At 31.1% G+C, this 27545-nt stretch overlaps 2 protein-coding genes across 3 annotated transcripts in view; one reads left to right on the top strand and one right to left on the bottom strand.

Annotated features, from left to right (window-relative positions):
* The window catches only part of LOC145277781 (cyclic nucleotide-gated channel beta-1-like), a 138602-nt gene extending 126943 nt beyond the window's left edge, over positions 1-11659 (top strand). For both annotated transcript variants that reach the window (XM_080129541.1, XM_080129550.1), the window contains exon 19: positions 873-11659. In XM_080129541.1, the coding sequence (XP_079985667.1) occupies positions 873-1423 (551 nt within the window). In that variant the 3' untranslated portion in view covers positions 1424-11659. The remainder of the gene's footprint in view (positions 1-872) is intronic.
* Positions 9482-27545, bottom strand: part of LOC145277776 (kinesin-like protein KIF14) — a 122648-nt gene continuing 104584 nt past the window's right edge. The window contains exons 29-31 of the mRNA XM_080129528.1: positions 24954-25028; positions 22633-22780; positions 9482-13562 (exon numbers count right to left, since the gene is read on the bottom strand). Coding sequence (XP_079985654.1) covers positions 13351-13562; positions 22633-22780; positions 24954-25028 — 435 coding nt within the window. The 3' untranslated portion in view covers positions 9482-13350. The remainder of the gene's footprint in view (positions 13563-22632; positions 22781-24953; positions 25029-27545) is intronic.

The following is a 27545-nucleotide window of genomic DNA, read 5'->3' as shown; positions in this document are numbered from 1 at the left end:
ACTTTAGAAATTTGTGATTTTTGGAATATGATATTTTCATTTTGTTATGGGTATGTACACGATACAGATTTTTCTTTATTTTTGTTTTTGAATATAGGGGGAATTCTGGACAAGAACTCTCATTTCTTGCATTGTGATAGCCTTCTAATAGTTCTCTATATACATATTATACACAATGCTTCAAGCAAACTACATCTTATTAAAATTTAAATTGCTATATAGCATATCTTTTGATCCAAACTGATAAATAATACTAATTTTGTGGAAATTAGTACCAACTACAAATAATCTTTCGGTTTGTAACTTTTTTTTTTTTTTGTTCAAATTAAAAATGGTTTAAATTAAACATTAAGTAAACTTTGAAAAATTCATATTTTTCTTACATGCCATGTTTACACAAATTGTTAAATAAAATTCCAAAATAAATTTTTTACAATTAAATATATTTTCATGTTATTTGGATTCTTTAGACTACTGTTCTCAACTTGAGCGTTATTTTCACATTTCAGTCAATGTAACCTCAGATCTTCAACCAGTGTATCTCGTTGAACTCGGTAATCTTTCTGTCGACCCCTTGCTACCCCCCCCCCATAGATTAAATAAAGTTTTCCGTTCAAAAAAATTCCATGCAGATTCATGAGCTCCACAATATACACCTGAAGAATATCAGAAGTTACATCAACCAAAATGTTATGAAAATGACACTCAAGATGAGAATAGTAGTCCTGAGAATCCAAGCAACACTAATAATCAATCCTCATCTCAAAAATTCAGAACCGTATTTTCATGGAGTTTATATTTACATTTAATTCTAATTATTATTATGAAACATATCGTGTTTTTGTGTATCTTACTCTTGTATCTTATTGTAGGCCAATCATCAAGCAGTTTGTGTTCGCAAATCGAAACTCAAGGTCAAAGTTTTGCTCCGACCAGCGGAAATCTACCACCTGTGGAAACGCCATTAACACAAATTGATCTGCATGATTTCTGGCCAGCAAATTTGGTAAAATCTTTGTCGCACAACTCCATCCATGTTAGAAACAATTTATTAGATATTCAGTCGAGGAATTCCAAGATGTCTCCTCATTCTATGAGTAACGACAACATTCCAAATTTAATGAAAACTTCTAATCTTCTTCCAATGAAAGACATTTTACAGATCCCAGCAAAGAATCAAGTCACCTGCTCCGTTGAGATCCACCACCATAAAAACATCACCAGCCCGCCGTTACAAAGGATCGAGGACGAAGTTACAACTAAACAAACACTGATCTATCACTCGAGTCAAGATATGGCAAATCAGCAAGCAATATTTTATCAAAATAACAACTCGACGCCTGAACTGTTAACACAAATTTACAAAAGGAAGGAATCAAAGTCACCGAAACCGTCAGAAAGTAGCCAAGAAACGACGTGTTAACACAAAACAGGGATTTACGTATGAGTATTTATTGGATTTAGTATCACAACTATTCCTACTCCGGCCTCCCTAATCTGGGTTTTATACAAATCCAGTATATTTTCAGTTATCTAATAATATCATATTATTATTTATTAATAATAATATCTAATAATGATGCCGACAGATTTTCACTTTAACCTTATCAGATCAAATAACAGAGACAATCACACAGACACAATGAATTTTTTTTTTATTTATTCGTAGTTCACAACATTACACTATCAACTCACGTAGCAAAACAGGACATAAAATTGGCATTCAATTTCTGGGCCAATTAACACTGCATTTTTCTGTCTATACAGTACTAACAGAATACCTTTCCTGGGACGGGTATTCAACTAGTTAATAAAATCAATTCACCAAACAGAACAATTTTTGCACCACTTTTATGCCACCTTATGAAGATTAAAATCAAGATATAATAATACTAAACCTTATGTCTAGAATCCTCATTCCAATTTTGATCAACATTCATTAAGTGATTTTTTTTTTAATGTAGAAAAAAGAAAGAACATGTCTAAGATTTGGGGTTTAAGCTTAAGAAATTTAAATTCAGGGAATCCTGCTTGATTGATGTCTAATAAGTATGAATCAAATTTCATTTGAATTGGAAATATTTGGATTATGCCCACGAACAACTCTTTAAAGAAATTGAAATTTGACAAATATTTATTGACGGCCAATACCTGTTGTACAGAATTTTAAATTTCATTCGAGGTATCTGAACTTTTACAAAATGGCTTCTGGACTCCCCCCACCCCGCCTGAAACTTAATAAACTAAATATAGTCCACATTATCCACCCTTATGCCTAGCAACTGTTAAAAAATGCATAATGATTGGTTAATTACATTCAGAATTTAATCTCACAAAAATAGATATAAAACATATACAACTTATATATATTTCAGAATTTAAATACAACCACTTAACTTATATATTGCTCTATTCTTAAATATTGAGCTTCTCTTTTTTGGCTAGGATTGTCCTGAAAGTATTATTTTAAGTAATATCTATCAGGATTTTTCATCTGATTTCTAATCAGTGTCTTATATATATATATATATATATATATATATATATATATATGAGAGAGAGAGAGAGAGAGAGAGAGAGATAATATGCATGTAAAATGACATTTAACAGTTATTTATTCTTTTAACAGGGAGTATTAGTGAACTAGAAACTACGGAAGGAAAATCCAAATCTTGGAATGAGAGAAGTGATCCTGCAATATGAAATCCAATAGCTATTACTCAGAATAATCGACTCGTTCATAATTTTTACAAACATACTTTTCGTGATTTAAACCATTTTAGTTGTATTTTTTTTTTTTTTTAAATATAAGAACTGGTTATATTTATCATTTCTTTTACATTTTACACAAAGTGCATCAATTTCTCCATTTTATTAAAAATTATTACACTTACTTTCTGAAGCCAAATAAAAATGCAGTTAAATTAACTCACACAAATATTTATATGAATAGTTATAATAATGAATAATTATGTTTGTACAAATAAAAATATTTATTACCGGTGTATATAGTCATCCACAGATAGACTGTTTTGCTGTATCACAGTGCAGATAAACTAGCATGCATCTCAAACCTACAACTATCTAGTTGATAGTCGGCAGTCTATCTTCCAGTCCATGGAATGGCAGTCACAAAATATATCTTCAAATGTCTTTTTATATAAAAATTTGACTGCTACTCTTCAAGTGCTCGATTTGTTTATTTACAAAGAACTTTGCATAAACAGCAGACAAGATCATATGCAACAGTGTTCTATCCAAGAAGGGGGGGGTGGAGAGAAAGAAGTGGATAAATGACAAAATATAAAAACAAAATCACATCATTAGATTAATATTTTATTTTTCAATCTGCCAATACATTTTTATATTTTTATAGTGATTTGAATTTGCCAAAAAGTATTAAAATAATGTTAAAGATTTATTGAAAAAATAAAATGAAACGTTTTTTTAATAAGTTCTGAAAGCAAAGGGATTAAAGTAAAGTATGACTGAATTCACTCAATCTCAAAGAACGTATGAACATTTCGTTTTTGAGCTGCTGCAATAGAATGGGAGTCTGTATTTACTCAAGAAAAGATTTTAAAGGTGAGCAATTTATAAGCACTTTAATTATTTTAAGTAGAGCTGAGAATGATAACCTTTACTAACATATACAAGTATTAGTAGCTCCTAGATTTTAGTCTATTATTAGTCATTTTATGTGCACATTTAAGCATTACATTTGATAGAATTGTTTGTTACTCATAATGTACAAACTAAATATTAATGTAATTTTTTTTCATATAACAACATACTGAAGACAAGTATCACATCATATTATTAATATAATTAATAATATATTAATTTGTTATTAGATTTGAGACAAAGTCCTCTATATATATTTCATATCACATTTTATGATAGAGAAAAAGAGGGAGATTGTATGAAATGTTTAACAGACAGCTCAGGCTCAACTCAAATAATTAAATCGCTGGAGTTACCACTGGTTATGACATCTAAGTACTTTTTATAAATTGACATGAAATCCAATAGTTTAACTCAGTTTCAGGAATCATTTGAACAAAAAGTTTGATACGTTGATTCCTCTCTCTTATATATATATGTGTGTGTATTATACACGCATACGCTAAAAAAATGTAAGCCATTTAACTTGAATTAAATTGCTTGAATCAGAAAAGAATGCGTTTGCAAAACCAATCAAATTTAATAAAATAAGACAAAATCCCTGATTTGTCTTTCTGTTCACTATAGTCTCTCTTTTCTCTCCAGCTAGGAATTATATAGTATTAGTACTAGCGATGATATTTCCTATTCTTTTATAACTTGTTTATTAACAAAGGTAATAAAACAAAGAGGGTTATGAAAGCAAGAATGATAGAAATGATAAAATAAGACTGGGGGAGAACAAAACAAGAATAATAGACAGAATCTTAGTAATAAGAGATGGGTAACTTAATGAGTAAATTATAGATTACGATTAATTGGAACAATGAAAATTTATATTTAAAAAAAAAAAACATAACTCAATCCCAACACCAATAAATATTTTAACATTTATTTTGTGTAACTCAACATATGTTAGAAATAGCCTTAGGAAAATAAATATTGGTTAACTCAGCTTTAGTATTAGAAAATAATATATATATATATATATATATATATATATATATAATTATTTTTTACTATAATAATTAAATACCTACAGACACTAGTGTTTCATCCTTTCGGGATTCTTCAGTGCAGGGTGTCACGATCACTACCAGTCGAACGATTCGAACCCCGCGACACGAGACATCTCTGGCTCGATTAGCGGAGGCCGTATCCATTCGGCTACCATTAATCGTGTGAAGTAGCGTTGAATTTTAAACATTTTAATTTAAATGTTCATTACGTTCATTATATATATATATATATATATATATATATATATATATATACATACATATATATATCCTGGCTTGAGGTAGTTGCCTGTCTAGCCGCACTGATGAGCTGTGAAACAGCGAAACAGTACTGTATGTGGATGACTATATATATATATATATATATATATATATATATATAAATAACAATCAGCCACTTATAGCTGCTTTATTGCATCAAAAGTCTATATTTTTAAAATTAGCAAGTGTATTTATGCCAAGAATTGAAACCCGATTAATAATAATGAGTGTTTACCAATTATATATAGTTCATGTTTCAAACAATCTCCTGATTTTAATGAAGTAATTTCGCTGTAATAAAAGAAAATGAGTTTATTTCTGTCATAAGATTGCATTAGACAAGAAATGCATATAACGGGTATCCTGGATTTCGCTTAATTTAAAAAAAACAAAAAAAAAACAACTAATTAAAAAGTAATAATTTTTAAATATTGAGCAATTTACTGCAAAACGACACAAAAAACGTGTGTGTGAGTATATATATATAATGAAAAAGTAAAAAAAAAAAAAGAAAAAAAGAATTAAGCCAATCTTATAAATTTATTTCAACCCAATAGGGCCTTTTCAAATAAGACTAATCGAGATTTATCAGATACAAAATTTTTTTTCTTTTAACTTTTATTTTTGCTCTGCTATGCATTGAGCTCTTTCATTTACAGAAATTTCTCTATCCTTGACAGATATAACATATATATATATACACACACGCACATATTAAAGATGTCAGCGTAATGTTTCTTTAGAAGCACAGGATTAAATTTTTGTTACTATTTGAATTGAATTCTATATCATTTCAATATTCTGGTAATTAAAAATATTATTTAAATCTATATAAATGCATGTTGAAATTGTTAAATAGTTTATCACTTTATTCCATCAAAAAAAAAAAATGTACACTGCTTGAAAATTGAAATGTCAACATTAAATAGAAAAACAAATTTTCAATTTTAAAAGTTATAAAAATACTTTTGATTGAAACGAGTATTTTTTAAAATCAAAACTCTTTAAGAGTTTCAAAATATTGTATTTTTTGTAAGTCTTTCTTAAATTATATTTTGTAAATATTTATTATATATATATATATATATATATATATATATATGCATCAGCTAGAAACATATTGTGGGATTGCTAAAATAAGTATTTTTAGTAGATATTTTCAAAAATTATATACAAATCTGAAAGAGGCCAATTGTAATATTTTGAACAGCTATGCATGCAGAGATTAAAGCTAAAAATGAGCGTTCATTTTTAGAGTAACCATTTTTATATATAAAACTATGCTTCACCATATTTGGACTTTTAAACACATCCATCGTTTTATTTTACATTTCACAATATTCACTCAACTTTTTAGGTATTTCTAGAAGCAGTTGTTTCAACACTTCAATGTATACAAAACAAAGAATCGGATTCTCTCTTTTTCTAGTTTTTCATATTTATGTCACTATCTTTCATTATAAAATTAATAAACTTTTTTTCTTTTGTATATTATATGACACTTTGTATTTATTGGAATTAGCCATCTCAAATACTGCACAGTCAGAAAAAAATCACAAACACTTATTTTTATGACCAGAAAATGGTCCTTATTAATATACACAAATTTTTCCAGGATTTGTTTTTGTTTTTTTTTTTTTTTGAAGGGGCATTTCTTTTTTTTTTATCCAAAGTTATTTTGATCAATTTTTGTATTAAAAACTATTTCTCATGTTTCACTTTTTTCTTTATGCAAAGTCAACATTATTTAAAAATGACTAAACAAAAATCTGCTCAATGAATGCAAATCTTTATAGCCTTTTTTTCCAGTTCAAATCAATCATGAAATTCATTTACTAAACATTTAAAATACAAAAATTGAGTAATTTTTGTATTTTAAATGAATTTCATAAATAAATCTATAAAAATCTATAAAGTTGAGATTTTTCTTGCTCTGACTTTGATATTAAAAGCCTACTTTTTCTATTAGTATTTATTTGCTTCCCCACGAAAGTAAAATGTGACACAAGGTCGTTTTTAATGTGGGAGAAAACCAGCTCCCCAAAAAGAGGCACTCTGAAAGTAAGCAAAAATAAAAATTACCTCAGTAAAGAAGGTTTCCTCCTGATTGACAAAGGACAAATTAAATCCAGTGCAGCATCAGAACAGATACCACACCGTGATCTTAACCTGAAAGCCAGATACTTTTTCTATTTAAAAATTATTAAAACAAACTTCCTAACAGTCATAAATATGTATATAGCAACATTAACTAATTTGCATATATCCCTTTGAAAAACGAGCATTAATTAATTACTTATTTTTTATTATTAGATGATTGGTTTCATTTCACTATTATGCTAAATTTTATTTTAACCTTGGCAGGAGTAATCGACTAACCTACACATGTATGCACCAACCGACATTCATAGGTTAAACAGCATTATTTATTTTTTTTTTACATTTAAACATTTTTTTTTTTTTAACTATTTTATGTGTATAGGCGTAGCTCAGACGCTAAGGAATGAGGCTGAAGAGTTGTATGTTTTGGTTTCGATTCTAGCTGATGGCACCAAAAACATTTTTTTTTTTTTTTTTTTTTACTTTGGATAGCACTACTATGTATTAGGTTCAATATAATAATCGAGAGAAAATTGTCTATAATAATAAAGATGTAATCTACATGAATTAAAATATCATATTTAAGTGTATCATATGACTGGGTAATGCCGGGCGACCTGCTAGTCTTATATAAATAGAGATTTTGTATATAATAATGTTTCCGGCAGTCAGAATGTTTTTAAAATGTAATTGTGGAATTTGTCTCAGTTCAAGATATCAGGAATCTTAATTATTCTTTTTAGAAATGCAAAATATTGCATTAATAGTAAATAATAAATTCCAACAAATAAAGCAGCTACCATAACTGGAAATCGAAACTGAAACCTTGAAATCTTCAGATTGTAGTTCTTTTATTTCTTTTTTATGGCAGCTTCAAATAACCAAAAGTTTTTAGACCAATCAGAAAAAAGGTTAATTATTCTTTTTTTTTTTTTTTTTTTTTAAGTTTTAGACCAATCAGAAAAAAAGGTTCATTTTTTTTTTTTTAAGAGGTTAATTATTCTATTTTTTTTCTTTAAACCTTATTATCATCTACACATAAGACATCAGAAATACAACACCACAACAACACCTGTTACAAGATCATTTGAGTTTTATAATTATATAGATTAGTATTATATAAAAAAAATGGTGAAACAAAAACTATGGCATCCACAAAATTTTTTAACAAAATTAAATAAAACTGAAAACAAAATTGATTGTATATCAATCTAAACACAGAGTAATCAATAGGTTTTTATTTATTTTAAAATTTACTAAAAAGGGGCTAACGACGTTGCCTAGGATAAAGGTATAACATTTCTATCAAAACTTCTATTTCTTTCTTTCCTCACCATTCTCCACCCCCCTCTTTTCTCTGCTACACCCATTCCTTTCTCTGCACATACACACATACTTTTATAGATTCCTCGAGAAATAAGTCAGCATAAAGGAATAACCTGTGATAAAGAAAAATCCATATTATGTACACAACTGTGACCAAACGAAAATATCATATTTCAAAGATCACAAATTCATCAAGTAGAATAATGGGAATTCATAGGCATTACAACAAAAATCTTGCAAGCTTAAATTATTGTTGAGTTATCTCCTTTTGTTTTCAAAATGCAGGGTGAAATTTGGTGTTCTTATTTAAAAATAGAACTACTTTATCAATCTAGTGCTTTTTGAACTATATAATCATTTAGTTAAAGAATAATATTTAATCTATAGATGTACATTAAATATTATTCTTTAACTAAATGATTATATCTATAGATGTACATGTGCGCATACGTAGAAGTTGACTTACGCCTGCCAAGTTCCAAGTTTTTCCAATTTTGACCAGCTAAAAACCCAAACTGAATTTTTTCTACAGACCACCATCAATAATTTCCCACACTCTTTATCTGTGCCTAAACCTAAATGTAGATTCCATGAACAAAGCTTCTTTCTTAGAACTGCACACCTGTGAAATTCTCTTCCATTTTCCTGCTTTCCAGCTGACAACAATCTGTCTTCAAGTCAAACGTAAAGTTCTTGATGAACCGTCCCCCTAAGTAATGCAATTTACAAAATTCCTACTAATATTTACTACACTATAATCACAATGACTAATGTATACCCATTAACCTTTATTCTCGAGTGGCCTCCGGGCCTGGATAAGTGGTGATTCCTGTGTAAAAAAAAAAAAAGGTCCAAATCTCTTATATATTCAATTTCAAGTCTGTGGATAGAAATTGAGAGAAATTTGGTAGAGACTGTTTCTAACACCAGTAGATAAAGTCATATATATATATATATATATATATATATATATGAGAGAGAAAAAAAATAAAAACAATAGGAACACAAAGAGAAATGTTGCTTTATATATGAATAACAATTAAGATACAAAACAAATAATATTTGAAAGGAAATAAAAACAAAGTAAAAAAAAAAAAAAATCAAACATTACATAAATTTTTTTAATATTTTTACTTTATTAATTTGGTAAAACAAAAAGTTTGCAGATTAATGTTTATAAGATTTTTGTGCTGAATATGAAAGGTATGGACACCCTTACTATGGATAAAATAGTAGACTAGATTCTCAAACTTTGGTAGAGAAACTAGTCTAAGAAAACAAAGCTCATAGTTTATTTTGATAATAACATTCAAAACTTATGTTATTGTCAAGAATTCTCCCTATACTAAAAAACAAAAGAAAAATTTGTATGATGTATGTATCCATGATGAAACAAAAATATCATATTCCAAAAATCACATAAGTTGAGCAAGTTTTATTTTTATGAAGAAAATCATTATTAAACGATAAATGGGAATTTATAGGCATTACAACAAAAAAATATAGTAAATATGAATTATCTCCCTTCTTTCTTGAGATTTTGTTTCAAAAGAGCCGGCGAGAGTCACTTGGATAATCATAAAATTTGATTTTCTTATTTAAAAATAAAACCACTTGACCAATTTATGTGATTTTTTGAATATATTTTTGTTTTATCACAGGTACATACTTTATACAGATTTTTCATTATTTTTGTTTCTTAATATGGAGGAATTCTGGACAAGAAAAAAAAAAGAAAAGCACAATTACAAAAAGGTGGGGGCCTCACATCCATGTGGTATGGTAGATGCAAAGTAATTTATAAATTGTCATTTTGAATAATTACATATACACTCTTCAAATACTTATTTTTATTCAAAATGTTTTGTTTCCCCAGGTAAGTAATAGTCGAAATACCAACCATAAAGTTATTTCTGATGATAATGTACAAAAGAAATTATCAGGTTAGTCTTTATTAAATGACCTTTATATATAAAAAAAAATTTTTTTAATGTTAATGGAAAAGATTCCAAAATTTGTATAAAAATAATTTTTGATAAATTAATTTTGTCAAATTTAAACTGCATATTTACTTTTTATAATTAAGTATTTTTTATTTTTTAATTTTTAGGTTCTTGTCCAGAACTCCCTCTATATTAAGAAACAAAAAATCTGTATGATATATATACTGATGATGAAACGAAAATATCATATTCAAAAAATCATGCAAAACTGATCAAGTAGTTATATTTTTATAAAGAAAATCATTAAGTGATTAATAGCAATTCATAGAAATGACAACAAATCTAGTAAGTATGAATTATTGTTGAGTTATCTCTTGAGATTTTTTTTTCAAAATGCTGGACAAGACAGTCATTTCATTAAATAATCATAAAATTTTATTTTTTATTAAAAAAATAAAATTACTTGAGTTTACATAATTTTTGGAAAGCAATATTTTTGTTTTATGACGGGCACATCCATCATAGATATTTTTCTTTATTTTAATATAGGGGAAATTCTGTGCAAAACCAATTTTTAATATAAAAATTTTACTGTGAATTTGAAAATATATTTTTATATTTACTTTTAGAAAGGCCTTTTTTTTTCTTTTCTGTTTTTTAAATTACATCTTGTTCGGATTCACAAAACCTTTACTCTGCTGTGAACATTATGAAAAAACAAACAAACAAACATGGCACCGGGCATTGCTTCAGGTTTATGAAATAAAATTTTAAGAAATATTGATTAAGAAACCAACTGTTGGCATTATTGCTAAAACTGCAGTCATGAATCCTTCTGGGCAGCCCGTGTAGAAGAACGACTATCCCTGACCAGCAACTTTAAAACTACACAAGACATATCTGAAGAAGATCAATATTCTACTGTCCATACAGAGGAATCATATTGACACATCGATGGTGATATGACATGTTCTGAAAAAAGTAATGTCAAAATCATATCCTTTGACTTTAATTTAATATTTCCTAGAATCTTTCTCCTTCAAAGGAAGTTAGATCAACCCACTCAGGGTGCATGATGTCCCTTTCCTGTAGCTATAACAGGCATTTATTTTTATATATCTATAATGCAAGTTGATTGCTGGTTCTTGTCCAGAAATTTTGTGAGTAACCAAAGAGTGGACATCTTATCCACTATTTTTAAAAAGAAATCTAAAAAAAAAAAAACAAAAAAAAAACAAAGGGATAAACTTAATTCGACCTTATGAGACTTATGTTGTAATGCACACGAATTTCCATTAATTCCTTAAACTTTTATTTTCTTATTTAAAAATAAAACTACTAGATCAATTTGTGATTTTTTTTTTTTTTTTTCTCAGACAGATTTGTCTTTTTGTTTTTTAATAAAGGAGAATTCTGGACAAGAACCTGATCTTTTTTTAAAACCTAAATATATTAGTGCTTTTACACTGTAAGAGTGAAAATCGAATATTGAATTTCAAGTATGTCATGTCACAAAGAGTAACGCATACAAAAATTATGAAAAGAAGATAGAAAAATACGTATTTATGAAAATCAATTTTGATAAAGGTTTCATGGGAAACAAATGTGTCTGACATTTTAAATTACGTTTGCATCACGTGACGTAAGCAAAAGGGCAAGTAACTCAGTTCTCAAATTCAGAACTTAATTACTTTCCCTGTCAAGTTTTTTTTTCTTTTTATTTAGCCAAGTCTAGCGAAATCGCTTGATTGCAGGAATTTCTTTTTTCATTAATAATGATTTTTCTATTTTATTGTTTTCTGTAATTTTTGGATATGTTACTATTTACAACATGACAGTTATGTAGGTATCATTTCTTTCACTTGAAATTCAAAATTTCGATTTTTGTCCTTATGATGTAGAAGCACCAAAATATCTTTTTTTTTCTACCTCATCAGCAACATATTATTCAATTGCACCTTTTATAGCAACTGCTCACGTAATTGAAGTGCCGTATTTACATGTGGTCTGAGAGACGTGATGCTCTCATGATCAAAATAAGTGGAAAAGAAAGATAACGAAACCCAAGTCTAAACATATCTTTTCTTCGTATATAAATCTGAATTTCGTAAAGAACAAAAACTTAAAAAAAAAATATCACAGTTTTGAAACTAACGGTTGAATTTTTGAAGACAACGTTTTTGTGCTTGTGCATTATAGTTGGATATCTAAAACAAAATTTGAATGCAGTTTAAGTAAAAACATTTATGTAATTATGTGCCATGTCGAAATTAGTAAAAATCCCTAAATTACAAAAAAATTAGGCACTGCTAAAATGAAAAAAAAAAAAAAAAAAAAAAGTAAAAAAAAAAAAAATGGCAAGATTCGCCATTGGAGAGTCCTGTCCATGCAAGGAAAGTATTTTTTAGAGGAGGTGGGGGGAGGGGAGCATTGTATTTACGGCAGTCACCACTACTTTAAAAATAATTATAAATTTAAATTATGAGAACAAAAATAGAGATTTCAATCTTTATCATAAAACTACCCAAGGTAGTTTTCTGATAAAGTGACGTAACTCTTGTATCCACAATACTATGCAATTTCAGAACAATGTATTTCGATTTTATTTATAATATTTTAAAAATATTTTAATGGTAATCTTATTAATACTTAAAAAATAATTTAATAATTTTTAATATTAATATTGCGACACAAATTTTTACTGGACATAAAGAATACAATTTTCAAGGCCTTTTCAAGAAATTTTCCAAAATTTCAAGGATTTTTTAAGCAAATATTTCTAATAAGGCCTTTCCAAAGCAAAATTCAAAAACTTTTCAAGTCTGTACGAACCCTGTTAAAATTCATTTTTTAGATATCCAATTATCATGCACAAGCAACATGTTTTTTTTATATAAAGAGATATATAAGATTTAAGTTAACAATGGAAAATATTGTATTAAATTATCTTAAAAACATAATTGCTTGTTAAGATAAGTCTTTAGAAAAAAAAAAAAAAATATCACAGCATCGGAATGGTATTATGCAAAAGTTTGAATTTATGAACCAATAACTGACAACTTCAACTTGTCAATTATTGAAGTTAGATTATTTAAATCGGCTGATACTTGCTGGTCGGCTGGCAAACACGCAGTGGCTTTTGGTGTATCTGTCTGGTCATTGGACACACCTTTACTTTGGTCAGCAAATGAGCACAGTTCTTGAGACAGATTAGAAATGGTGTCAAACAGCGACAAAATATTTTTCACATCTGAAAAAATAATTTGCATAAATGTCAAATTAATTTGAATGAGATCATTGGTTGGAATTGTATTATATTATGACCTGGGTAACATCGGCTGTCCTGGGTAGAGAGGTGAGTGACAGACATTTGAACTAGTGACAACGTTATGGAAATAAAGTGTTTTGATAACAGAATTTAATGTAGAAATAATTAAGTCAGAAATATAAAACAATACAATGTTTAGAAGGATGTTTAATAATATAGGATTGGAATGCTTGGTTTTAATAAACAAAGATACGTGAAAAAAGACCAGGCAAGGATCTTTGGTTACATAAATATATGACGTAATGAGTTTAGAGACACCTCAGAAAGTCTGTAATGTGTGGCTGAAAAAAAAACGGTCAACAGACAGGATGGCACTCAGCAGGGGCAAAGTCGATAATTAAGATGTAGACAGAATTGTATCAACGTTCAACCTTCACAAGATGGGAACAACATTTGGAATAAAGGTTGCTGTATAAAAACCTGAGGTTTGTTGTTCGTAGTAGAATTTCCGTTGCAGCTTTCCATCCAACAAGATCAAAGATGGGTCAAATGTGTTCCCTAATTGACCAAATGTTTTAACCCCATAGAATGGTATTCATCCCTTTTGTTGAAGGTATGTCTTCCTTTGTCTGGCAAGAGACAAAGATGATTGATTGATTGATTGGTTTTACAGCATATCAACCTATGTGGTCATTTAATGCCGGAGTCCTTTTTTTTTTTTTTTTTTAAACTATTTTTTGTTGGGGGGGGGGGGACACTTTTTCAGCCTTTCCTCCCTTTTTTATAAAATCGAACTTAGAAATTAAATGTTGTATTTATACATGGATGTGTATATTTGAGTGACTTTAAATTTCCTTAAATTTTCTTATATAAATTTACTTTCCTTAGGTATGCTAGAATATTTGTTGAGTTGACCTTTTCAAAAAGGTCCTCCATATTGCTTTCTGTATAATATAATTTTCTAGTTGGGGCGAGGTCATCACACCCAACTAGGATATGTTTTACTGTGAGTGTCTCCTGGCATGGGATGCACTCTGGCACCGATTCTCCATTTAGTATATAAGAATGAGTAAAGTTGGTGTGTCCTATGCACAGCCGAGTCAATATTACATCTTCTCGGCATGATCTCTTGATGTCCGGACATCGTTCCTTAAGTTCAGGTTTGATTGAGTATGATTTGCTGCCCTCTTGCTGACTCCACCGCAGTTGCCATTTTTCCTGTATGTATGCTTTTATCTGGGGTCTAAAATCAGTATGTGGAATCTTAAAATTGTCAGTTGGAAGGTGAGAAGATTTTTTTGCAGCTGTATCTGTCCTGTCATTGCCTTTGATCCCCACATGGCTGGGGATCCAGACGAGAATAATGTTTTTAGTGGTTGAAAGGATATTGATTTTTTCTATTAATTTTGTTGTTAGTGGATTTTCTTGTTTTTGATTTTGTATAGATAATAGGACTGATAGAGAATCTGTGAGAATGATGAAGTTTTTGGTGGTTTCCTCTGAAATTATGTTGAGTGCTAGATCGATAGCTATAGTCTCTGCAGTGAATATAGATGCTTCATTTTGAAGATTTCTCTTCATTGTGGTTTTATGGTACGTTGCTGCACATCCAGTGTGATTGTTGCTTTTAGACCCGTCTGTGTAGATAAAGGTGTAGTCTGAATATCGTAATTTTAAATGTTGAAGTTCGTCGTGGTATTCAATAGGGTTTGTGATAGATTTGGACTTTTTGTTTAGGTTCAGTTTTATTTCTACTTGTTTCATGGTCCATGGGGGTGTTTTAGGTAGTATGAAGTTGTGAATGCTGGAGATTGGAATTTTCGATTCTTCAATGCTTTCCTTCATTCGGAGCCAGAAAGTTTTGATAGTTTTTCCTCTCATGTTGAAGAGTTCTTCATATTTAGGATAGAATGTACATTGGTATGCAGGGTTGTTTGGGCAAGACTTCAGTTTGAGTAAATATTGAAGGGCTAACTTTTCTTGCCTTAGATCTAGTGGGGGTTCATGTGCTTCCGTGTATAGACTGTTCACGGGGGAGGTTCTGTATGCTCCTAGGGCCAATCTTAGGCCAGTATGGTGAATAGGGTCTAGGCTTTTTATATATGATGTTCGAGTTGATCCATATATGAAACAGCCGTAGTCTAGCTTTGAGCGGACTAGTGCTCTGTAAAGTTTAAGGAGTGTTTCTCTGTCTGCACCCCAATCGGTATGTGCTACCACTCTCAAAAGATTTACAGCTTTGTTACATTTTTTTTTCAGATAGTTTATGTGTGGGATGAATGTGTTAACTTTTTGTCAAATAAAATCCCTAAGAATTTGTACTGGTCAGTAACGGGTATGGGCGTTCCTTCCATGGTGAGGACAGGATCATTATGCATGTTCTTTAGTTTGCAGAAATGCATGCATTTCGTTTTTCTTTTGGAGAATCTAAATCCATTCTCTTCCGTCCATCTCATTACTTTGTTTAAGCACAATTGAAGCTTCCTTTCTATTATAGATATATATCTAGATCTACAGCATATTAGGAAGTCATCCACATATAGGGAGCAATCTACCCCAGGATTGAGGTTTTTTACAATGTTGTTAATTCGGATACTGAACAGGGTCACTGACAGTATACTCCCTTGAGGTACTCCATTCTCTTGTTCCTTCAAGTCCGAGAGAGCTGTGCCAACCTTTATTCTGAACCGTCTATTTTTTTAAAAATTTTCAATAAAAATTGGCATTCTGCCTTTTAGTCCAAGCGCCTTCAGATCCCTTGTAACACCGTACTTCCACACAGTATCGTAGGTTTTTTCCATGTCAAAAAACACTGCTGTTAAATGTTCCTTCCTTACAAAGGGTTCTCTGATGAAGGTTTCAAGTCTTACTATGTGGTCTATTGAACTTCGGTTTTTCCTGAATCCTGTTTGAAATTCTGTAATAAGATTCTGTTTCCAGGAACCAGATTAGTCTTTTGTTTATAATCCTTTCCATGGTTTTACAAATGCAGCTTGTTAGAGCTATTGGCCTGAAATTCAATGGATCTGAGACGTTACTTGATTGGGATTGGATGTTTGAGTTTTCAGATTTGGGGATTGGTATTATTGTGGCCTCTTTCCAGGTCTCAGGTACGTTTCCACTGGACCATATAATATTGAAAATTTCAAGTAGGTATTTCATTGAGGTTTCTGGAAGTTTTTTGAGGATTTCATATGGAATTTCATCGTGCCCTGTAGCTGTGTCATGGGATTTGGTTAGCGATTCTTTTAATTCAGGCAAGGTAAGAGGTTGGTTGTATTTTTCGGTATTTTGTGATTTAAATAGAATTTTCTTCTCTTCCTTTTCTCTAATCTTTTTGAATTTCTCTGTTTGTCTGTCACATGATGAAATTTTTGATAAATTATCTGCCAGGTTATTGGAAATGTCTTTTTGATTGGTGTATATTTTGTTGTCTTTAGAGATGTGGGATATTGGTGTACTACTACACTTTCCTTCTATTTTCCTCATGTTCCAAACTGTTTTTGCCTTGGTATTCACATTAATTTTGGGTATATAATTTCTCCATGTTGTTCTTTTGGATTCCTTTATGATTCGTCTGGCTTTTGCTCTGTTGTTTTTGAAGAAATCCAGATTTTCGCTTGTTGGATACTTTTCGAATTTTATCAAGGCAGCTTGTCGAGCTCTGATGGCTTTTCTGCATTCTTTTGTGAACCAAGGTTTGTTGTGATTGTTGGTTTTGGTTGTTTTCGGTATGGTATTATTTGCTATGTTTGTGAGTGTTTTAATGAAGTAGTAAATGGTCATCTTCATCTTTCTTTTTGATAATTAATTGGTTTTTGCACTGTTCCTGGAAGTCTTCCCAATCCGCTTTATGTAGGTTCCATTTGGGTGTTTTTTGTTCAGTACTAGTACTTAGACTTTCCAGGATGATTGGGAAATGATCTATCCCACAGGTGTCATTGTGTACTTTCCAATCATAGTCCATATATATGGAAGGATCACATAAGGTAAGGTCGATAGCGGTGAAAGTACCTGTTGCTGGATACATATAGGTGTAGTTTTGATTATTAAGGAGGCATAGATTATTTTTATTTATTATGTTTTCTATTTCTTTTCCTTTTTTATTTGTTTCTTTACTTCCCCATATTACATTGTGACTGTTGAGATCTCCTAGTAGAAAAAAGGGTTTAGGGAGTTGTTTTATTAATTGAGTTATCTCAGTTTCGTTGATTGTATCTTTTGGAGGGATGTAGATTGAGCAAAGTGTTATAGTTCTATGTAGAGTCACTGAAACTGCAATTGCTTGCAAGTTTGTGTTTATATTTATTTGTCTTTGAGGGACTTCATTCTTCACGAGTATTGATGTGCCTCCAGAAGCTCTGTCCGTATCTTTATTTATGTAGTTGTAAGATGTGTAGTGTTTTATGTTGATGGTATTATTTTCTTTCAGAAAGGTCTCCTGCAGACAGACAAGTGCTGGGCTCATATTTGTTATTAATAATGTGAGTTCATTTTGGTTTGCTTTTATCCCTCTGATATTCCATTGTAATATTTTGTTCATCATTTGGAATTGTGTTCAACTTCCATCGTCTCCAATCCCTCAAATCTATTTTCTGTCGGAGTCCCTGTTCGAGATATAGATCGGGATCTTTCTTTTCCTGTTTTTGTTTGTTTTGTTTTTTTGTCTGGGGGGATTTTTGATTCTTTTCTGGCTTGTGATGTGTTTGATGGTTGTTCGGTTGTTTTTGTAGAAATGGTTTGTGGTTTTGTTTCTTTTTGTGGTTCAGTCGTGTCTTTACTTAATATTATCCTTGGATTGGTTGCAGACATTGCACTATTCATTTTCCTCATTTCTTCTAATAGTTCTTTCATTTCCTTTATTAGTTTGCTTAGGACATCAATTTTCTTGTCAGTTGTATCCATTACATGTATATGACCATTTTGATTGTTGATTGGAGTAGTTTTTTTTAGTTGCATCTGCATACGTTTTAGTTTCAATGATTTTCCTGGCCTCTGGGTAGGATATATTCTTTGTATGTTTTAGTTTGGTCACTTTTTCTCTTTTCTATATTTCACAGTATCTAGAGCCAGCGCCATGATTTCCAAGGCAGTTGGCACACTTGAAATCTTTTCTGCAATCAATGTGTGGGCTGCTTTCTCCACATCTTCCACACACTGGTAATCGTGTGCACCGATCTTGATGGTGTCCAAACTTCTGGCACTTGAAGTATTGGAGGGGGTTTGGAATATAAATTTCTACATTTTCATATATTCAACTTTCACTTCTTTGGGTATGGTGAGGGAATCAAAAGTTAGTATATATATATTGGCATCGATTTTCTCACTGTTTTTTTTTTTTGATTTGAACTCTACGAACATCTAACACATTCAGTTTCTGTAAGTTTGTCTTGATTTCCTCCAAGGGACAAAGTGCAAGTTCGTGGCTTTTCACAACTCCTTTGCAGGTATTTAGGGTTGGATGTCTGTAGCATTTGACTTTGATGTTTTCAAATCATTTTAATTTCAATATTTCTTTAGTTTGTTCTTCGTTATGGGTTTCTATTAGTAGGCTGCTGTTAAATTGTTTTTTAATAGACTTTGATTTTAAAGTTTTAAGATTTCTTTCAATTTTAAAAGGTGATAGTTTGCTCAAAGGAGTTTCCTCTATTGATTCTATTACTACGAATGTTGAGTTCCTTGGTTTTATCGTCTCTTCCTCAGAGCTACTAATGTCAGAGACATCAGAGTGGGTTCTCTTTGGGTGGTTGGGTGGTTTTTGGGAGGAATAAGCCATATATTTTGTTTTTCTTTTTTCGTCATCTTTGTTCCCCACCCACCTCGGAGTCCTATTTGGGAAGAGCCTGGGGGGAAACCCATTCGCCCAGCCTCCACAGGGATACAATGATGATATAACCGACTTTGGTGGTATCATAATGATTATCTGTGCTCTCTTGATATTGCTATGGGATCTGTAGCAATCCTGAGGGGTTTACAGCCTCGTCATCGATATTCACACCTAATCGATTGACCCTCAGCCACTGCTTTCCATCATATATTAGGGAGTAGGGTTATTTGTGGGAGAGGGGGGGTGTATTGTGTTAGTAGTGAGTTTTTGGAATGGGCAATATATGGTGGGGCTTGGCGTGACTGGCCGATTGGTCGGATCGGGCCTCTCCGACCGCCCGTCTAGTCGAAGTAAGGGCCAAAGTAATGTGTTGCGGTGCCTAAACTTCTATGTATCCTGGTCTAGGTTCGCTCAATCACCAGGATCACGTCCTAAGACATTACGGGTAGCAACCCACGGCTAACTGGTTGCCCCATTGAGGGGTTTTTACCCTCTGCAGGGGGGCAGTCGGTTTATTCTCATGCCCTACCGACAGGGCAAAAAATAAAAAATAATAAAAAAATAATAATAATAATAATTTAATAGAATATATTTGTTTTCTTTTTCTTTTTTTTTGTTGTTTCTTTTCCTTTTTAAAATCTGCTTCTATTTAACCCATAGTTGGAACCCTAACAGGTACTACCACTCCGGGTCAGGGTGGACCTGGGAGCAATGGCAATTAAGAGGTGGCTCCACACTCCCCAAAGCCCGTAAGCCGGACCTCACCATCAGATATAGTTTAAGGTCATATCCAGGACCGGGAGTAGGGTAGGAAAAAATAAAATTAAAAGGGGAGGGAGATAGGCTGTTGTTTTTGGTTTTGCAGAACATAATTAAGTTTTACAAAAAAGATTAGAAAACAAAAAACGCCAATGTAGGTGCATTTCGTCTCAGGAAGCCACAGAGCAGCCTGATCTGGTAGCACCAGAAAGATGTTTGTTTCATCTCTTATTTGTCGTTATATGTGAACATACACCAGATAAGTTGTTTTGTGACATTTTGAAAACTAGGCGATCCCACACACATTCAATAAGACATTTGTTATGTATACATGTACAGAATATATACACACCTCCACGGGAATACAACAATTGTATTATTCAGGCTACTATTCTCATCTCGGCTATTATTTTCACAATATTTCTACCAAATGTGACCTCTGACAGGTGCATTTTTTTTTTTTTTATTAACTTGCTTTTGACAAAGAAGGGAATGTTGGCGGAGATGAGGACTTGCATAGCTAGACCTCACCCGAGTGTATAACCTCTACACGGACGCGTTGAATTTTGTAATAGGCACATGTTTGACTCAGACATTAGACAATGAGGATAAGGAAATAGAATTAGAGAAACCCATCTATTTCTTATTAATTTATTTTTATTTCGGACTATTATTCTCATCTTTATTAGTTGTTGTTTTTCATCTTTATTGGTTGTTGTTTTTCACAACATTTCGGCCAACTATTCCTCTGGCCTTCGTCAGGTGGTAACCACGATGGATAGGAACCTCGAATCTCCTAACTGCATTCTCAGCAATCACTGCCATCCATAGTTGTTGTCGTCTTACCACGTTTTTGGCCAAGTAAACCTCTGGCTGGCTTTGGGTAGGATTGAAACCGCTATCTTCAGACAATGTCCATCTGGAACCGTAGAGATTCAATGTCTATCAACTACGCCACGGGCCCCGAAGGGCGATCAAGGTTGGATTCTTTGATCTTATAAATCCACATTTATTTATTATCTGATCTTCCATAGTCGGGTCCGTATCGATTGGTATATATATTATTCCTTAATTGGAATTCATTTTTGAGATGAGCATTATATATATTAATTTTTATTTCGGACTATTATTCTCATCTTTATTAGTTAGTTTCAATCCTACCCAAAGCCAGCCAGAGGTTTACTTGGCCAAAAACGTGGTGAGACGACAACAACTACGGATGGCAGTGATTGCTGAGAATGCAGTTAGGAGATTCAAAGTTCCTATCCGTCATGGTTACCACCTGACGAAGGCCAGAGGAATAGTTGGCCGAAACGTTGTGAAAAACAACAACCAATAAAGATGAAAACAACAACTAATAAAAGATGAGAATAATAATCCGAAATAAAAATAAATTAATATATATAATGCTCATCTCCAAAATGAATTCCAATTAAGGAATAATATATATACCAATTGGTACGGATCCGACTAAGGAATAATATATATTTCTTGTCCTATAAATTGAGTGACACTCAAACAAGGTGGTCGACAATTGCACTGCAAACGTTAAAGCACTACTTACATAATGCTAAATTTATCATTTACTAAAATTATAAACAGCTTGAATACTTGTTAAACTCACCCATGCAAAATAGGAAAATTCGGCTATGGACTTGGAGTATAGCGTGTTATAATTTTGAAAAGTATTTGAAGAGCACAAAGAATGTGTATGCAGACTTATCACGTTCAAAAGGCACTTCAAGCATCAGCCAGGACAAACAACTAGGAATCGATGACAGGGCCTACGAGGTTAACGCAAAAAACTCAAAATGGTCTGAACTTCAGAAATTTGCTAAATTAAAGAGTCTCAAGCAGAAAAGTTTGAGAAGCTTACACTAGTAGAATTACACATGGTACATGAGCAAGGAGATGAGGAAATTAGGAAGCTAAAAAGCAGACTTAAGAAGGATAAGATCACTAAGGCTGAAGGAAAAAATAAATTTATATTTTAGATGAAATCATCCATTATATCCCGCATCCGGATGAAAATCCAACTGGGAAAAGGAATTCCATCTCCGAAACCCAAAATACATAAAACAACACTACCGATCCTATTAAGTTTGGAATACAGAAATAGAAGAGGTAGATAATGAATTTGTTTGTAAGCGATACAAATGTTACCGAGAGAATTTGGGCAATAAATCATATCACAGTGATGGAATGTCACTTAGCCATGAGCGATGACGGGAACGTGGAAGTTATTGACGAAAGTTCTAAGGGTTTGGTTTATGAACAAAGTAGCTTAGAGCAGAAATTAGAAAAGTAATAAATGAAGACCCAAAGTGCATAAATTCAGTCATCATAACAAAGCATTTTGCAATCCTCTCGGATCCATTCGGGTGGAATAAAAAAATGCGAGGCATTACTTTTGGAACATCCGCCATATATCTATAGCTAAGAGGGATATTAAAAACAAATGCTTACTTTCATTAGATGATGACTTTAAAGAAAGCATAATTGATGCTACATTCTCAACAAGATTTTTCACAAGGAAGCAAATCTCTTTAGAGTCCTTGAAAGACAACTTGTAAAACTGAACGGTCAATGTATCCACTTTGTCATTTTGATGAATCTAATAATAAAAACAAAAACACAAAAAGAGAAAAGAAAATTAAGATGAAATTATAAAAGTTTACAAAACTAAATAATTTGACATTTAATTTAAAATTTGACTTAATTAAAAAACAAAAATATGGACAAATCTTTATGATGTATGTAAGCATAGATTTTTTTTTCTTTTTAGTTTTTTTAACTAAAAAAATCAAATTGTATGACGAGACAGACAGGAGCAAGAAACCGAGGCGCCATGTTGTTTCATAATAGAGATAACTCAATTTGACTACCGAGATTTCGTTTGTATTCAAAATAATTAATTGCTGAAAATCATAAATTTTGATTTTCTTAGTTAAAAAGAAACTACTTGACCAATTTACATGATTTTTGGAATATGACAGGTATGTACAGCAAAGATTTTTCTGTATTTTCTTTTTTTTTTTTTGAATTAAGTAGAATTCTAAATAAAACTAATGTTTTTTTTTTTAATTTTATTGAATTTTCGCATAAAAAGACAATCTATTTGAATTCTAATTGGACATAAAGGTATGTATCTAATTGCTTATGTCTTACAAGGAATTACCAGAGATTGAAGTAGAAAATATACTATCAAAATAATTATTGAAGATGCAACAATTTGATTTAAGCATTACAATTCATGTGCACAGTGATTTCATACACACACACATATATATATATATGTATGTATGTATATATAACTAGCTGTATACCTACCAATCATTTTACTTTCATATTCTTTGTTTTTAACCAAATTATTTAAATAGGATTTTTAAAGTTAAATTTAATTATCACAGTATCATTTGGTCTTCAAATTATTATGTAATTGAACTAAATTGTGATAAAACTATAACTAATTTTGCTATGGCAACTATGGAATCTATTAATGAAGACCCAGAGTGCATAAATTCAGTCATCATAACAAAGATGGAAGCTTTTGAGCATGAGGATTTGCTAATATTTTTAAAGCCAGCTTAATTGCCTTTCTTTTTAACAGTTTAAATGCTTCCAAATCCTTTTAAAATTTTGAAAGGTTACAAAGTTTGTTTTTTTTTTCCTATGGCTGACTTTTTCATGAAAAAGCTAAAATATTGTATTTAATGTATTCAATCATTTTTGTGAATAAGATTTCAAACATTGTGGTCATGGTGCAAAGAAATAGAAAAATAAGTGTCCACAGTTAGCATGTGTCCGCTGTAAGCAAACAGTGGTATGCAAACCTAATCACCTATTTCCCCTTCTATCTGTGCATAAAGCTAAACGCAAATTCCATAAACAAAGCTTCTTTCATAGAACTGCCCACTTGTGGAACTCTGTTCCTGTGGCCTGTTTTTCAGCTGACTACAATATGATTGTCTTCAAGTCCAATATAAACAAGTTCTTGTTGAGCCGTGCCCCTAAATAATACATTTTTACCCAATTTCCAACACTAACAATTATTATGTTGTCCCGGTGACCACCATACATTCATTAACTTATTCTTGAGTGGCCTTTAGGCCTTGATAAGTGGTGACTCCCTTTGTAAAAAAAAGAAAGAAAAATGAATGCCACATCATTTGCATGTGTTTTGTTGGTGATGAAAAAAAAAAAGGACTACTATTGCTTATGCGAAGAGCAAACATCTTTGTCATCAGTGCTCGAATATGTGTTCTTTCAACTCAAGATAATTCACATGACTGAAATATGAATTAATTACCTAAATACATTTTTCAGTAATAAATTCTAAATATCTTTCAAAATTTTGTTTTTATATTATATTCTTGATTTCAATAAACATGTAATTAATAGTAAATAAAAAAAAAAATTCAATGTGTAATTATCAATTTTATGCTCACCAGAGAAACACACAAAAAATTTTTAATGTAGAGATTTTTGTTGACAGAAAAAAAAAAATAAGAGGGTTCCCTTCTTATTTTTTTTTTGTTCATACAATTTACAAATAAAAATATGCAAAAGTTAAAATGCAAAAATGCACCCAACTTGAAAAGAAAAAAATGAATAAAATGTAATTTCTTTTAAAATGCAAAATCCAAAACTGAATTCCAAATTATTAAATCTTTTCAAAAAATAGTTTTAGCATCAAAATTTACAAAGTGAATTTTTTTTCTTTTTCTAAAAAACAAATAGTTAAAATAGTGATAAAATAAAAAGAATCAAATTTGAGAAGAACTTACAAATGAACACTTGTTGTTTTCAAGCAATGTCTTCATTATTAATATCAAAATCTCAATATCCTTCCAGACCTCAACCTAAAATAACAAACATTTTTATAAACTTACACCTGAGCAAAATAGATACGTACATATATATATGATCAACACAGGAGAGCCATATAATTTAATATACTATTTTGTTTTTAAATCCTCAAAACAGTGTTTCATGGTAAACAACTGATGATCCCTGAAAACTTAGGATTATTATGAACTTGAGAAAGCAAGTTGATTCAGTGATTGCAGGAGATTTAATAAAATAATTTTCTACTGAAGGACTAAAACATTTTTTATATAGTTTTCAAGGTAAAAAAAAACTTCCAAGGCTATATATACTTTTATATAAAAGGAACTGTGTGGGTGGGTGTGTTAGTTCATTCCCTATGGACTCTGAAACGGCTGGGCCAATTTTTTTTTGAAACTTCACACAAAGATACTTGATGTATCTACGAGTGTTCTTATGTAGGTTTTGTATCAGCATGCATTTGATAAGTATTGAAAATCAAAAAAAAATCTGATTAAAGAAGAAAGCCTGATTTTGACCAAAATTAACACTTTTATACAACCTAACATCACAAGTGCATTTGAGAAGTTTTATCACTGCACAAGCAAGCGTCTGAGATTGATATATTTGTTAAGGATTGGTACATTTTCTATCCTCACTAGAAGGACAAATCAGATTCCTACACATGCAAGGCACTGGTTAAATCCTTGAAAAATTGCCTCCAGTCTGGAGTAGAATAGATCCAAAAACGGATGATGGATGCTCACATTTAATCAAAGTGCCTTTCTGTTAGCAACTACAAAAAACCTTTCCAATTACTAAATTGTCATACCTGATAGCACCCTTCCTGAGAGTCTAACATTTAAATTCCTTGGCCTAATATTCTCAGGCAACATGATGGGATAATTACATAGAAGATGCTGCCAAGTCTGCCGCAAAGAAGATAGACTCTACCAAACTAGAAAACTTCTCACACCTACCAGTTTATCTCTATATCTTTAGGATGCCACCATTAACTCAAGCATGGAGTATTGTTGCCACATATGATTTGATGCATCAGCTACTAGATTTTCCCCTCTTCGGCAGAATTTCTACCCAAATGCAACATAGCAGAGACATGAAGCATGGAACGAGATAACATTCGAGATCATATGGATGATGTCAGTGCCGTAACAATGAGGAAATAAATGGTGTTGTTGTAAAAAAAAAAAAAAAAAAAAAAAAAAAAAAAAAAAAAGCGAGTTTTTTTTTCTATTCTTTGTTTTCTTTGCAACTGAGGATACGTGTTGGTTCCCTGTATAACATTGCACTAATAGGTTCCACACTGTCTGCTAAATTCCAGCCCCTGTCACATCACTGCAATGTTGCAACCCTATGATTGTTTTATAAGTATTTTTCTTGATGATTTTGTCCTGTTTTACAGCATATCAACCATCTAGGGATTCTTTAATACTGAATAAAATTGTCAAATATAATTCTATAAGTAGAGTAATTATTTATATTATAGAGTATATTACTCTCTGACATTGGTAATCATTTTTTTGTTCAACATATTTAGCCCTCAGCTACTACATTCTAGCATCAATTTATGAAGAAAATAAAAAGGAAAGTAAGTTGTTTTTGAAGAATCAGATTGAATAATACAGTTGGTCCAAATACCCTATATATCAAGTTTCAAGTCTTTAAACCAAAAATTCACAGGAGTTTGATAGACTGTCCCCCACACATACACAATGTCATATATATATATATACTTGGTTATATTTTGGAAAAAAGAATTCCAGCAGAGTGCTCTATTATAAGAATAATTTCAAAATAAGAGTGTAATATTAATATTTTTATTTTCAGAAAGTTTAGATAAGTCATCAGTACCGTCAGTTTCAAACCTGATAATAGGGAACACTATTTAAACAGACAATTTTTCAAATTTAATCATTTGAAATTTAAGGTTTTTAAAAACACAAGGTTTGCACAAGATCTTGTAATGTATGTGAATGTTTCCACTTCCAGTTATAAACAGAGGAGATAGATCAGCTGGAGAGAGGTGATAGCTTGATATGGGGGACCTAAAACGGTTCCCTATTATCAGGCTTGAAATTGACTGTACCAATGCCTTATCTCATCTAAACTTTCCGAAAATAAATATATACGTGTGCTAGAACTTTTCATCCTAACTGCTACACAACTATGCACAATATAGAAAATACGCATAAATAGAATTGAGTGTAAGTAATAGTTAAATCATCCAATAAGAAACCTTAAAAAATGAATAAATTATCAAAGTTCGTTTTTCAAAAGAATATGCAAATTAGTTAATCTTAATAAAGTCGCTCACATATCCATGACTGAGTACCTTAAGTTTGTTTTAATAATTTTTAAATAGAAAAAGTAGGTTGTTAATAAGGTCAGTGCAAGAAAAACTCAATGCGTATAGGATGAACTTATGTTATACTAGGGAATAACGTGACTAAGAGATTGATTGGGTCTGACCTCCCTGATCTCTCGCTTAGCTGAAGTTAAGGCTAAAGTGAAAGAATAGCTCGACCATCACA

This window comes from Euprymna scolopes, chromosome 1 (genome assembly GCF_053919585.1).
Source record: "Euprymna scolopes isolate OS-2025 chromosome 1, ASM5391958v1, whole genome shotgun sequence".
NCBI lineage: Eukaryota > Metazoa > Mollusca > Cephalopoda > Sepiida > Sepiolidae > Euprymna > Euprymna scolopes.
The sequence above is the reverse complement of the archived record's forward strand: the minus strand, read 5'-3'. Positions and strand labels throughout refer to the sequence as shown.